At 34.8% G+C, this 15,228-nt stretch overlaps 1 protein-coding gene across 1 annotated transcript in view; it reads right to left on the minus strand.

The window, feature by feature from the left end:
• Positions 1-15,228, minus strand: part of actn3b (actinin alpha 3b) — a 65,203-nt gene that overhangs the window by 29,053 nt on the left and 20,922 nt on the right. The window contains exons 2-9 of the mRNA XM_073836470.1: positions 15,095-15,209; positions 10,977-11,096; positions 7,928-8,014; positions 7,725-7,812; positions 7,065-7,143; positions 5,324-5,405; positions 3,916-4,001; positions 3,547-3,639 (exon numbers count right to left, since the gene is read on the minus strand). Coding sequence (XP_073692571.1) covers positions 3,547-3,639; positions 3,916-4,001; positions 5,324-5,405; positions 7,065-7,143; positions 7,725-7,812; positions 7,928-8,014; positions 10,977-11,096; positions 15,095-15,209 — 750 coding nt within the window. The remainder of the gene's footprint in view (positions 1-3,546; positions 3,640-3,915; positions 4,002-5,323; positions 5,406-7,064; positions 7,144-7,724; positions 7,813-7,927; positions 8,015-10,976; positions 11,097-15,094; positions 15,210-15,228) is intronic.

The raw sequence follows: 15,228 nt of genomic DNA on the forward strand, positions 1-15,228 counted from the left end.
CATCACAGGTCGGATGGTTAACCACCCTTACAGCACATGTTAGACTTGGGATTTTTATGTCCCCCTTTTAAGGTAAGCTCCCTAAGTTTGGTCTTAGGATCGCCCTTAAACATGTTTAACGCTGTCTTCCGCAGGCCTGTTCTGAGAATCCCTCTAACCAGGATAACAGCTTGTGTTCTGTTGAGGCAGAAACATAAGCGCTGGTAGCAATACTTCCCCTTTTTTGAGAGGGTATTTCTTAGAAGTATTACTATGGGAAAAAGGATCTTTCCCTTCTTATCTAGGTTGATTCTCACCTCTACAGGCCTCGTGACGAGCTGGGCTCCCCCCTTTCTGAGGAAAGGGTCCCTAATGAGGGCCCTCTAGGCCAGAGAACGAAAAATGCTCCCTTTTTCTGCGGAAAAGGTTTATTTGAGCACACCCTGGTGACAAATTTTCCTAAACGATGGGTTAAAATCTGTAGAAACTACACCCAGGTTTAGGATTGCTCTTCTTTCTGAGGAAAGGATCTGAGCATCTTTTGGGGTCAAAACACCTCAAAAAGAAAAATTGGCACCTTAGGGTTCATTCTCGTTCCTCAGGCTTTATTTCACTTCCCTTTCTGAGGAAAGGCTTTTAAGAAGTGTCAAACAGGAGAACGAGTTTCCTGTCGTTTCTTCTCCTAGTGAACTACGGGCCTCTATTTTCTGCGGAAACAGAGCCTTTCTAACCTGTTGAGACAGGAGTTCGCTGTGTATGGAGTGCAGCAGGCCACCCTCTAACAATACGCCTGAGGGCGGGGGAAGTGCTCGCTGCAGACTCGGAACAACTAAGGAAAATGCTCCCCTTTTTCTGCGGAAAAGGTTTATTTGAGCACACTTTGGTGCATAAACATTGGGTTTGGACTTCAAAGGTCTCTTATGTGAATGCTCCCCTTTCTGAGGTAAGGGTGTGTTATAAAATGAGCATCACTTTGTGACTCCATTCTTACCCTAGTCTGAGGGCTGAGGTAAGGCCTATAACAGTGTTCCCCTTTTTGAGAAAAGGATTTGAGCACTCCCCTTTTTGGAGATGTAAAAGTCTTATCCTAGTCTGAGGGCTGGGATAAGGCTTGATGCAGAGTCTGCACCCAGGTTTAATAATGCTCTCCTTTCTGAGGAAAGGATTTGAGCCTTTTTTGACACCAAAAAATTCTCGATCTCCTCGTTTCACTTCCCTTTTTGAGAAAAGGTTTATGAAGTGTCAAAACCAATAGGACGGGTTTTCCTCCCTAAATCAGGGCCTGGAAGCCAGCCTCAAACGGTAATTCAGGAGAATCTAATATGGCACCTACCGCTCCCCTTTCCGAGGAAAGGGTTCCTAGAGCAGTAGAGACATGCTCCTCTCTGTTATACAGGCTGTGTGGACTGGCGTGCACGCTCCCCCCTCCAATGGGTTCCTGAGAGCAGTGCCCCCTTATGAAGGATTATCCTCCCTGGGGTTCAGGGCTTAAGGATTTGTCCTCTACCATCGTCCACTATTACAGGATGGTTCAGCTACCATGTTTATCTCTGTTCACAGGTAGCTTGCGAGCTTCTGTCCGGAGTAGGAAACTTTTATCTGAGGATAAAAGCCTTTCTTCTGTCTACTTAGACAGCATGGAGCTGGTAGTGAAACCCCCTGGGAAAACACTCTCCTTAAATCCGATCATCTCGGTAAGTGTCCCACGCTACGCCTGGGCATCTTTAATAAAGACCACAAGAGTGGCAGGTCCGTATTCATATGGGCTTTATAAAATCCACATGTTGGTAAGTTCCCACCAAGCTCTGGGTTCTTCTCTTAAACCCTTTATGGTATGGGTCACGCATCTTCGCTTCGTTCCCATTTATTAGAGTTGGCTTATAACCCCGGTCCCCTGGGTTCAACTCTTAGATATCACTGTTGATTTCTACCAACCATCCATTATTAGGACACCTCACTGAGGTGGCTCCTTGCAAGTCTAAATCTCTGAGGAGATTTAGCCGTTTCCTCCAGAAGGAATTATTTCTAATTCCAAGCCTTAGAACTGTTCACTGGGTTCTAACCCAGATTCAGGTAAGTTAGGTACAGTTCAGGCACTGGCCGTGGAGGACAACGCTTAGGCTGTCACTACGTCCTAGCAGGGGCAATTCTCTGAATTGATGCTAGTACTACCTATACGTTTTAGTATGCACTCCCCTCAGCATGGCAGCGTTGGTATATTGTTCCCCATAGCGCCCTCTAGAGGACGCAGTGGGAGTTCCCTTCGAAAGGGAACGTCTCAGGTTACGTATGTAACCTTGGTTCCCTGAGAACAGGGAACGAGACACTGCGTCCTCTAGACCTTTTTTCGCCATGCTTAGGACAAACAATGCTTCCGACATTAAGATGTATTGTGTTGTATTGGCGCCCCTTTTATGTGTTGGTCGCCCGGTAGTGACGCAGCGGCAGCGACGGTCGCGCTGCGTGACGTCATACGCTGTCGCCGGCCATTTCATGTAGTTTTTCTATTCATTCTTCAGACACGAGTCACGTTGCAACGTTCCCCATAGCGCCCTCTAGAGGACGCAGTGTCTCGTTCCCTGTTCTCAGGGAACCAAGGTTACATACGTAACCTGAGACGTTTTCTGTACTTTAGATAAAATAAATGCAGGCTTGGTGAGCAGAGGAGACTTCTTCAAAACATTAAAAATCTGTTCAAAAACTTGGTTTGTGTATTTCAACTTTCATTTTTTAATTACATTTTTAGAATGTAATATATGCTCACGCGTTATAGACAACAAATAACATTTGAATTTGAACAATGTGAAATTATAATGTATATATATATATATATATATAACATATTTTCAAACATCTTCAAAAATGGCCAAAATATATATATTTGTAGAATATTACATATTATTTTCATAAATATATTTTAAAACATTTGTAAAAAATGTAGCCATTTTTGCTTATTTTTTAAATAAATTAGTTTTTGGGGGGGCTTTTATGCACATTTATGCACCTTTATTTAAAGTGCATTCAAACTGTTAATTTCAACAGTAGACTACAGCATCTAGCATTGGATAAAACACCAGGAGAACTCATATTTTACTCCGTATCCGACTGTAAACAGCCGCCTGAAGTGTTAAGCATGGTCTCTAAAAACCTCAAACCACAACAGCTTGACCTGTGGAAATCAACTACCTGACTGGCTGGTTTCAGTTGTTTTTCGTAGCAGAATATTATGAAGTATTGATATAAAACAATTATATTTACCTAAAATGGGCTAGTTCAACCAAAATGAGTGTGTAATATGTATTATGTCTTTTTAATGTATTTTTAAGAGTCTTAAGACCCAGAAACAAGTGAGCATTTTAGCACTTCCAGTTCCATCGTCCTGAACTCAATAGGTTTTATCCCACTTGTATTTACACTTCAAAATTCAAGTTGTGTTCATCTGTTAAGACTATCATGATGGACACATTGTGTAAGAATCATGAACTTCTGTTGGTCACAGAGACTATTTTCAGCAATAAACCACAAATCCCACTGGCTTTATGCTGTTAATGTCTGCAAAGCTCATACCTCACTGGCCAGTTTCTCATACTCCTCCATCAGTCGTTCGTTCTCCTGGTTCACAGCCAGAACCTTACAGATCCTGTTAGCTGCGGTCTCGGCCTGGAGAGACAAATAAACAAGCAACTCATTTAGTACCACAAAAAATTCAGTTTGGAGTTAATCCGAGTATCCGAGTCTCCTCACTTCGTTTACTTTAATTTACATGTTCATTAGTCTGTGATACGCTGGAGGGCGTCTTGAAGCTCATTGCATTACTGAAATCAATTTCCTTCAATCATTTACACAAACTGATCCCAGTTTGTACATCTCACACTTTAATAATGAAAAACATTACTTTGGGAATTCAAATCTGATTGGATTTGTGGCCACTTTTACCTGCTCGGCACCGGCGAAAGCATGGTAGAAGCAGGACACGTAGGTCATGATGGCTTTCTCATCAGGTTTAGGAGTGTTGACGATGTCTGAGGACAGAAAGAGACACAGAATCAAGCAGAGTTCAACCAAAATCTCCTTTACAGCAGTGTTGTTTTTGACAACCATCTTAGATTTAGTCTTAGTCTTTTGGACTAAAATGCTTCTTAGTTTTAGTCAAATTTTAGTCACTTCTATATGTGATAGTTTTAGTCCAATTTTAGTCGACGAAAAGTCAAAAAGGTTTTAGTCTAGTTTTAGTCGACGAAAAGTCAAAAAGGTTTTAGTCTAGTTTTAGTCAAAAAAAGGGGAAAAAAGTAGTCTTTTAACAAATTAATGTAGGTCAGTAAGTATTTTGCTGTCACTTATAAGTTCTGAAAATAGCAGATCTATATTTCAACACAATGTGAGCTTCCGGATCGACTATTTTCACCAATAATTACAATAATGAAGGAATGTCTTAGAACATAAAAGACAAACAAGGATGGAATGCTAAAACGGCTTGCCATACTAGTATAGCAAAGAGTATTTAATGCTAAAACGGCTTGCCATAGCGTCAGATACTTTTTAAGTTTTAATTGGCATGCACAATAAGCGGAAATGTCATGCATTTTAAACGTCTGACGGACCACCCGCTAACATTTTCGTCTATTCTCGTCTCGTCAACGAAAACTCACACACGTCTCGTCATGTTTTCGTCATCAACGAGCCATTTTTATCTCGTCATCGTCTCGTTATCGTCATGAAAAAAAGTGGCGTCAACGAAATGATGAAAACAACACTGCTTTACAGCAAGTCTGCGGTCATCCTGAGCAACAATTGTCTATGAAAAAAATCGTATATCTGTATAATACATTTGAATCTTTAGTCACATATATTTATATAGACAATACAGATTATGGCAAAGCAGTTTCCCAGTAACAGAAAAACAACTTTTAATGTTGTACAATTATTTATGAAGCAATATCAGCTTCAGCTCTGAAGCAGCTCTGCAGAAGATATTGAGCTCAATGCAGTTCATGTTGATTCAGTTCAGTTCAATAACAGTATATGCTCAATAACATATTGTGAAGTTAATTATGAATCCAATTCAATTTAAACTATAAAACAGCTCTACGTAACACCTTAGTATCATTATCCAACCCAATTCGGTTCATATTTTGCTCTCATCTGAAAGTATCAGTACAGTTAAATCGCTGATATTACTGAATATTAGTTGTCTTTTAAAGCCCAACTACCAAACCAAAGGCATGTGCATAAAGAGTATACAGACTCTATCAAAAAAGATGACTGAAGTTAATCTGCCATATTGTGTGTTACAAGATCTCGTTCTTATGAACAGGACTGATTTCAGAGGCGATCTTTCGCTCACCTTCAGCGTCCAGCATCTTTGGGATATCCAGGTACTTCTCTGCCACCTCAAACGCAGTGTTCAGGTTTCCAATAGGGTCGTCCTTCAGAGGAACAACAAAATCAGTATTACAGTCACATACTGTCAGTTTCAGGCCTAGTGTTGTACTCTGTTTATGGCCATTGCTCTATATAAGTTTATATTAGGTTACTTAATGTTATAAATAACAGATTCCAACCAGATTTTACTGTCAGAATGATCTGTCTTATAATTAATAATCTGTTGAATTGGCATAAAATCAGAGGTGTAAAATACTTAAGTACTTAAGTATTATTTTTGGGGATTTGTACTTTAATCAAGTACAATTTAAACTGACTACTTGTACTTTTACTTGATTACATTTTTGAAGAAAAAACAGTACTTTTTTACTCCTTACAATTTTATTTTATCTTAAAAAGTACATTACATTTTTATTTTATCTTATGCACATTAAATATGGTAAACAGAAGAGAATTAATCAAATTATCAATATTTGCTGAGAAAAAAAACTCTAAGCGCCCCAAATAAACAATTAAAAGATTAATTATCCTTTTAGACAGTGATGTTTAATAGACACCACAGAAAGTGGCCTTTCAAAGCGTTAATGTTGTTTGTTTAATTCTATGACTCTTCTGATTAATTTAACACATTGTATTCTGTCTGGAATATGTTTTATGTCTCTGCATCAAATCTTGCTCTTCAAAGGGATAGTTCACCAAAAAATAAAAAATTCTCTCATCATTTACTGAACCTCTGTCATGCCAGATGTTCATGACTTTCTTTCTTCAGATGAACACAAGCAAAGATTTTTAGTGAATATAATGCACACTGTAAAAAGTTTTCACCAGTTTCAACTTAAAAACTTAAGTTTAGCAGCTGCCTTAAGAGTTTAAGTTAAATCAACTTAAGTAATTTAAACTCACAAGTTATATCAACTGATTTTTATTGTAATAAGTTAAAATGACTTGTAATTTTAAGCTGATTTAACTTAAAATCTTAAGGAAGCTGCTAAACTTAGGTTTTTAAGTTGAATCTGGTGAAAACTTTTTACAGTGCAAGGGGACAGGACCACTTCAGAAACCACAAAAAGTGAACATGACGGTCAAGTTTAAAATATTAGTCTTTGTATTTTTCTTACATAGCTTACATCATTTCACTTAAGGAGACCCTGATTCATTACCAGGGGTTGCACGAGTTACTGTCATATTCACTTTTTGAAGTGTCATTTTTAGATGTCCCATACATTTGCATTATATGGAAATGTTTTTTTTTTGTTTTTAAAAAAAAAAAAAAACTCTTAGTTTGTGTTCATCTGATAAATGAAAGTCATATGGAATGGCATGAGAGTGGAAAGGATGGAGTTTCCTTTTAATACCTTTCCCTGTTTTTTTTTTTTTTTCGGTGTTCCGCTGTGCTTCATTTTAATTGTTGTTGTGGCACTAGATATACGTGTTTGACCTCTGCCATTGCATTTTGCATCTTTCTCTCCCTTTAACTATACTTCTGTATGTCTGTCAGTACTTTTACTTTTTTAATACTTGAGTATTTACTTTTATTCAAGTATGTTTTTGGCCAGATACTTGTACTTTCACTTGAGTACAATTTTTGAGTACTTTTTACACCTCTGCATAAAATTCCACACAGGGAATAAAACTGAAATACTAAAGGCAAACTGGTTGATAAAGAGCGAGTGAGTGGTAGAAAAGACAGAAGTGAGCATCACCTTTCTGAGTTTAGAGTAGTCGATGAGGTCTGGTCTGTGTCTGTGGATGAGGGCACACAGAGCGAGGCCATCCTTCCAGCTAAAAACAACACACACAAAATATTAGGAAACTATTCAACCAGCTAATTACACTGCAAAAAAAATGCTTTTCTTACTTTAGTTTCCAGCCAAAATATCAAACAATTCTTAAATCAAGAAGGATTTTCTAGACAAGTAAAAATTAAATGCGTTTTGCTTAAAACAAGCAAAATAATCTGCCAGTGGGGTAAGAAAAATAATCTTGCTTTCTGTTTGAAATAAGATCCTTTGCTTACCCAATTGGCAGATTATTTAGCAAAAACTCACTTTTTTGTTTTTTTCTGTAAACAAGACAATACTTTTTACTTGTCTACAAAATCCTTCTTGATTTAAGAATTTGTAGATATTTTGGCTGAAAACAAGACAAAAAAAACTAAGTAAGAAAAGCATTTTTTGAATAGAATACATTTGATGGAAAAACAAAGGATTTGATTTGATGCTTTCACTTCTCCAAAAGTGACAGCAAGTACATTTATAATGTTACAAAAGATTCAAATTTCAAATAAACTTTCTGAACTTTGAAGTTTGTTTGACATTTCTATTCCGATTTGAGGTTGTCTGTCATCCTGTCATGGCTCTCACCTGATGTGGAAGTTTTGTACGTTGACGTTCCTGTAGGGGGCCGTCTTCCTCTGACACCACAGCAGCAGACCCTCTTTAGCAGACGTCTCTGTGGAGTCACACACACAACAGAAAAAACCATTCATATGAAGTGATAATGAGTGTTTAATTAGCAACATGACCAGTCAGGTTGTGTCATGAATGTCTCAAATGTGTGTTTGTACCCTCCACAGAAATGTCCTGGATAGCGAAACGGAGAATGATGGTCCAGATCATTCCCAGAGTCATTTTCACGTTGCCATCAACAATCTCTGCAGAGAGAAAGAGAGAATTTTGGATTTTAATCAAATTAATTAAAGAGTATAAAATTAAATAACCATGATTAATCACATTTACACTGCTTTTGGGGGTCAGTAAGTTTTTTTTAAATGCATTTTTCTTAGTTTCTATTCACCAAAAAAATCTTGACAAAAATGCACAATGCTTTACACAAAAATATAAAGCAACTTAACTTTTCTAACATTAATAAAAGTTTCTTCAGCAGCAAATCAGCATATTACAATCATTTCTAAAGGATCATGTGACACTGAAGACTGGAGTAATGATGCTGAAAATTCAGCTTTGCATCACAGGAATAAATTACATTTTACAATATATTACAATAGAAAACAGCTATTTTGAATTGAAATAATATATCATAATTTTCCTGATTTTACGGTAGTTTTAATCAAATAACTGCAGCCTTGATAAGCATAAAAGTCTCCGAAATGAAAAATTACAGATTCAAAACTTTTAAACAATAGTGTATTTGTTGAGAAATTTAAATTGCATTTTCGATTTACATTCGATTTGCATTTGCATCGCATTTTCATAAGCAGTATGTACAAATGCTTTGCACTTCATTAACTACAAGACTTACAGCCTAAACTAGTATATACAGGGCACTTGTGCTCCTAACTTAAAAAATTTAGGAGCACAGTCAAAAATTTAGGAGCACCTTCCAATCAAATATTTGCATTCCCAGTACAAGATTTAAAGGGGAATTTTGTTTTTACGTTTCTAATGGCATTTGTTATTAAAAGTATGTCATCTTTTACGTCAAAATTTAAAAAATATATATTTATAAGCTTTTTAAAATGTCTAATTAAAACAATGAAATGAAATCAGTATTAGCAAAATCAATTTGTACTACAGAGGTGGCACAGAAGAACACAAAAGTGGCTTGTAGGTGTATTTTCATGTGTTTAATGAGGCTCAGAGGTGGCATGAGTGCAATCAAATTCATAAATTCATGTTGAGATTATTGTTTTAAGTATAACATTTTTGAACATACACTCTTAAAAATAAAGGTGCTTTAAAGGGTTCTTCACAGCGATGCCATTAAAGAGCTATTTTTGGTTTCAAAAATAACCATTTAGTCAAAAGTTCTTTAACCCTCTGGGCCTCTTCGGTCATTTTTGACCGAAAAATTTTATGTTTTGAATTTTTAAAAATTGTAGCTTCATCAGAATGAGATGACACTTGGTGACTTTTGTTGCATTAGCCATGTGAGTACAAAAAAAAAAAAATCAGTGACATGATCCGGATATGTTAAAGCGTCAAAAAGAAATTAGTCACACTTGGCTCCTTCGCAGTCAAAAATGACCGACATAGGAAATGAATGGGAAATATGAAAAAATGTGATAATTCAGATAATCTTTCGGTAATACAAGCTACAAATCAGCCACTGTGCTGAAAAGAAGTGTTCAGCAAGCAAGGACTGACACTCTAAAATAACAAAAGTACAGAACTGACGCACACACACGCGCACAAACACACACACAGACACAGACACACAGAAATAAGCAGAAAAATGCAAAACCTGATATTTATCCAATCAAAAAAAAATCTAAACCTTGCCAAAAGTAATCTTTTAGAATGTCTGAATATATTTCTAAATGCAAAGCCTATTAAAATGAAGAAACAGTAAAAAAAAAAAAAAATAGGAATCCCAAAGCCCCTGTATATATGTATATAGGGAGATACAGGAGTTTTCATGGCATTACACAAGTTTTTATTTTTTATGCCACTAGATGGTGCAATTTTCACTTAAAAAAATGGATTTTAAATGCTTTTACTCTATTTTAATGTGAAATGTTGTATTTATTGAAAAATAATAAATACATAATTAAATTAAAAAATATAATATAAAATATAATTCTAGTGGGAAAAAATTGCTCATTAAAACTGTATAAATATTGCATAGATTCATAAAAAAATGCTCAAAATTCTAAATAATAATTACAAAATATTATTGAACAAAAATGTATTTAATTGATTTTCCTGAAGAAGAAAAAAAGTTACTTTTTAAGGCTTCGGTCACTTTTGACCGCGAGGGAGCCAAGTGTGACCCCTTAATGAGGAGGCCCAGAGGGTTAAAGAACCATGTTCTTCTTACCTTTTTAAAATCTGAAGTTAAAGATGTTAAAGGTTCTTTACGGAACCATTTAGACAAAAAAGATTATATGGCATTGTGAAGCACCTTTATTTTTAAGAGTGTATAGAAATCTTAAATGATTTAAATCACTGAAAAGATACTTTAAAAATAAAACTAAAACTGCCAGTAGGTGGCGGCGAGTCACTAGTTTAATTACTGAATCATTCATTCATTTGATTCATTCGAACGGCTGATTCATTCAGGAATAAGGTTAGTGACTGTTTTTATGAATGGGAAATTGAATCTTCGACTCACTAGATTCGTTTAAAAACACATTTATTCCAAAACCAAACACCGCTGTGTTTGAATGGAGATGTGCAGCGGCTCAGTTGTGACTTAAATAGAGCAAAATCAGGAAATAGTGTTATAGTCACTTAATATTAACTTCTTGTTTATTGAACTGTTGTATTAAATCAATATCTCATTTGCAAACTGCATTAAAAATCATTCAAAGCTGTCACTCATCTTAGTTCATCGTGATCTCACAAAGCTCTATTATAATCAATGAAGCTCTCTACGCCGCACAATCAATCTCTTATTTAGACTCTCTTTACACTTTGTTTACGAAAGGATTTATCAGAAATGTCTGTGATACATTGCTCAATGTTGCAAAAACAAGTAGAAATCATTAAAGCTCCCCTCAGCGCAAACACAAACATGCTGATCGGGTCAGTCGCACTGCCGCTCCTAAATATTTTTTCATAATCGCAAATGTGACTGAAATGGTCACACTGTAGAGCTCTGATATAAAAAGTTTCAATGACAGACATAGTGTAATAATAATATTAGTTTCCCACCTTCAGCACCGATGGACACCAGTTTGACTCCTTTGCTAGAGATGAAATCCAGAGCCTTGTTGACGTTGGCGATCTTGTGGAAACGCATCTTTCCTTTGTCAGGCTTGGGCAGTCTCTCACCTGCCGATCAATCAGACCAAACTTATATCAGTATTCAAGGTAAATTGATCATTATTTTGATGGTTAAGTGTATAACTCCAGCAAAATGACCAAAAAATACTGTTTCCAAACAGGTTTCCCAAACAAAATGATCACCTTTTTCATCCGATTTCTGGCATGTAAAACAAGCAGCTCAGTATTTTAAATACATATTAGTTTTTTCACGGCATTTAAACCTTATCAACAATTGGATGCCTCACCTTTATAGTCAACCTATAAACTCTTTTTAATTGCAGTCGAAAGCCATTTTAAGTTCTGAACATACACTATATTGCCAAAAGTATTGGGACACCCCCTTCTAATGAACAGGTTTAACTACTTCAGTCATTTCCATTAGAACAAATCTTAATGTTTAAGCATAAAATGATATTCTAGGGATTTGTGTGCTTCTGATTTTATAACCACAGTTTGGACAGGACCCTTTCTATTCTAACATGACAATGCCTTGACTGGTCTAAAGCCAAGTTGAACTTAAAATGCAGACCTTGAGCCAAAATCTCATCACCAAACACCAATGACTTGTACATAGACTATATGGACAAAAGTATTGGAACACCCCCTTCTTTAGAAGAGAAAAAGGCACTTTAAATACATGGAAGCTTAATTCATGTATTTAAAAATTGTATTTCCATCTCTGTTGCACCAGTTATGACTGTACCCTTATGTACAAGTCATTGGTGTTTGGTGATGAGTTTTTGGCTCAAGGTCTGCATTTAAAGTCACTCCAGAGGTGTTTACCCTTACGAAAAAGAAGTTTATTCAAGTGTGTTATTAGTATACTATTCATACTAATTTATATACTTAACTTTTATACATTTATATACTTTTCAGAAATATACTTAAAATTACATTTAAGTATACTTGGTTAATAAAAATATATTTGAACTATACTTGCGCTTAGACATAAAACAGCATCAAAACCAGACTATGTAACTCTATGGAATAAATTGTTGACCCATGAAGAATGACTGTAAAGATCAACTCCATCTACATTTTTATTTTGCTTTTTTTTTTTTTTTTTTTTTGCTTTTTCAAACTGTTGTTTGTCTATTTATTTATTTATTTTTATGAAAATAACCCACATTCAAGTGTTTAAAAAAGAATGCATGAAAGTAGAATAAAATAAATGTTTTTTTTTTACAAGCAAATACCATTATAAAAACATAAAAAAAATGATTTTTTTTTTTTTGCTTTTTCAAACTGTTGTTTGTCTATTTATTTATTTATTTTTATGAAAATAACCCACATTCAAGTGTTTAAAAAAGAATGCATGAAAGTAGAATAAAATAAATGGTTTTTTTTACAAGCAAATACCATTATAAAAACATAAAAAAAATGATTTTTTTTTTTTGCTTTTTCAAACTGTTGTTTGTCTATTTATTTATTTATTTTTATGAAAATAACCCACATTCAAGTGTTTAAAAAAAGAATGCATGAAGGTAGAATAAAATGTGTTTTTTTTACAAGCAAATACCGTTTTTTCTTTTATGTTTTGTGTGTTCAGATATTCATATTAAAAAAATATACAAATTAATACCTAAATAGGTACATAGTAGTAAACTTAATTTTATAATAGATGCAAGTTGATGAGCCTACCATTAACATAACTCTGCATATAAAAGGTCAAATGTGGGCTTCCTCCTCTTCCTCTCTAAGTGGTGATCATGTCTCTCTTTTGTGATGCCTGTAGCTCAATCAGATTAAGTTAGGAGTCTTATCTTTGTTGTGATTGGTTGATCAGGGACCAATCAGTGACCAGGCATTGCTCATATTATAAAAACATTAAAAAAAAAAAATCTTTTTTTTTTTTTGCTTTTTCAAACTGTTGTTTGTCTATTTATTTATTTATTTTCATGAAAACAACCCACATTCAAGTGTTTAAAAAAAGAATGCATGAAGGTAGAATAAAATGTTTTTTTTTTCAAGCAAATACCGTTTTTTCTATTGATGTTTTGTATGTTCAGATATTCATATAAAAAATATACAAATTAATACCTAAATAGGGACATAGTAGTAAACTTAAAGTATGATGTGAAGTTCACTTAAAGAAAACTTAACGAGTATACTAGCAGTATAAAACTACTAAACTAGTAGTAGAGACTATACTTCAAAGTGTACTAAAATGTATACAAATGTATTTAATAAGAAAACTACCAGTATAACTATTAGTTTACTTTTAGTACACTTGCAGTACAAACTAAACACAGATGTGTACTCAAAATGTAGGCCTACTTCTGTTGTACTTAAAGTAGGCTATACTTAAAGGTATTTTTATATGGCTTTCTGCAGACCAGTCAAGTTCTTCCACACTGACTAAATCAATCATTTCATTTTAAACCGTGCTTTATACACAAAGGCATTGTCATGTTAAAATAGAAAAGGGTCCTGTCCAAACTGTTGCTATAATATCCCCTAGAATATCATTATATGATTAAACATTAACCTGAATTTTTTTCACTGAACAAAAAAAAAAAATCTTTCCCACTTGATATTTGCTCTTGTCCAAAATATAAATGAGTCTAAAAAAAGAAAGATTTGTGCCAACTCATTTTTTATTAGATTTTTCTCATGTCCACTACAATGGACACAAAAATCCTCATTTTTTAACCATGCATAATAAATAGAGTTTGTGCACTATAGTTAAACTAGTGTTTAAGATTTTAAAAAGAGCACATACTGTACGAATAGACAATGCAGTAAGAATGTGGAAAAAAGGTAAGATGATATGAAATCTAAAAAAAATGTTGTTTGATCCCTTTTTTTGGTTGAAGTGGGTGAATTGGAGTACATGTATAACTGTGTTTGTGTGTGTGTGAATGGGTTTGGGTGTACTTGCTGATTGTTTGGATGAATATATGATTGTGTGCATTATAGCAGCATGGAGTGCATCCACCCTAGCTGTTTCCACTAAAATCAATGAAATATTGATTTACAGACTAGTCAATTCGAAGACATAAATGAAATCATATTAATATGAATTTCATTAATTTACATCAACATTTATAAAACATTAACATTAGAATTTGTAGCTCTGTATTTAGCTTTGAAACACTTCAACAAATTTCTCAACCTGTTTTACAATTAATTCATGAGGTTCCTGCTGATATCACTCTAGACCTGATGTCCATTGTGATGGACATTGCATTTTTAAAAAAAATCCTGTGTTCTGCAAATCTGAAAGATCTTCAAAATAACTTTGAATATTATCATTTGATAGTCTTAATTTTATAATAGATGCAAGTTGATGAGCCTACCATTAACATAACTCTGCATATAAAAGGTCAAATGTGGGCTTCCTCCTCTTCCTCTCTAAGTGGTGATCATGTCTCTCTTTTGTGATGCCTGTAGCTCAATCAGATTAAGTTAGGAGTCTTATCTTTGTTGTGATTGGTTGATCGGGGACCAATCAGTGACCAGGCATTGCTCATATTATAAAAACATAAAATTGTATTGGTTTAAACAAAAAATCATGTGATGTCCATTCCAATGGACGCAGGGTCTGAAGGGGTTAAGATTTGTACTCATGGAAATCACTAAAGTAGTTAAACCTGTTCATTAGAATACTTTTGGCAATATGGTGTATTTTGTATGCTTATGCACTAATAAATCATTCATGAATGTGCATTAAGAAAGTGAAACATCCAGACAGCAGGTGATATGAAGTGCACTGAAAGAATATTTGTTCGAATTCTGACTAATGCACTGAAAATGTACCAGAAAAGTATTACAAGACTCGTCAACTCTCCTCTGGGGATAAAATAAGCATTATATGAGTCATGAGCTCCATTCATCACACTCTGCTTCAGTCTCTAATCACAAACTTCTTTTAAATATGACTGTACAAGACGACAGCTGAATTTGCTGCAGCATATGACTAACTTAAACTATTAATCAAATATCTCTGCCCCCACGTTTGCTTTAGTAGATCAGTGCATCCTAGTATTATGAAGGTTTATTACCTGAGATGACCTCGAGCAGCAGCATGAGTTTAAGGCCATTCCTGAAATCCTCCTCAATGTTCTCGATCTGAGTTCCCGCTTTACGCAGATGAGAGTTACACCACGCCGTGAATGTCTGAGAGACAAAGACAGAT

The sequence above is a fragment of the Garra rufa genome, chromosome 3 (genome assembly GCF_049309525.1).
Source record: "Garra rufa chromosome 3, GarRuf1.0, whole genome shotgun sequence".
NCBI classification, from domain to species: Eukaryota; Metazoa; Chordata; class Actinopteri; order Cypriniformes; family Cyprinidae; genus Garra; species Garra rufa.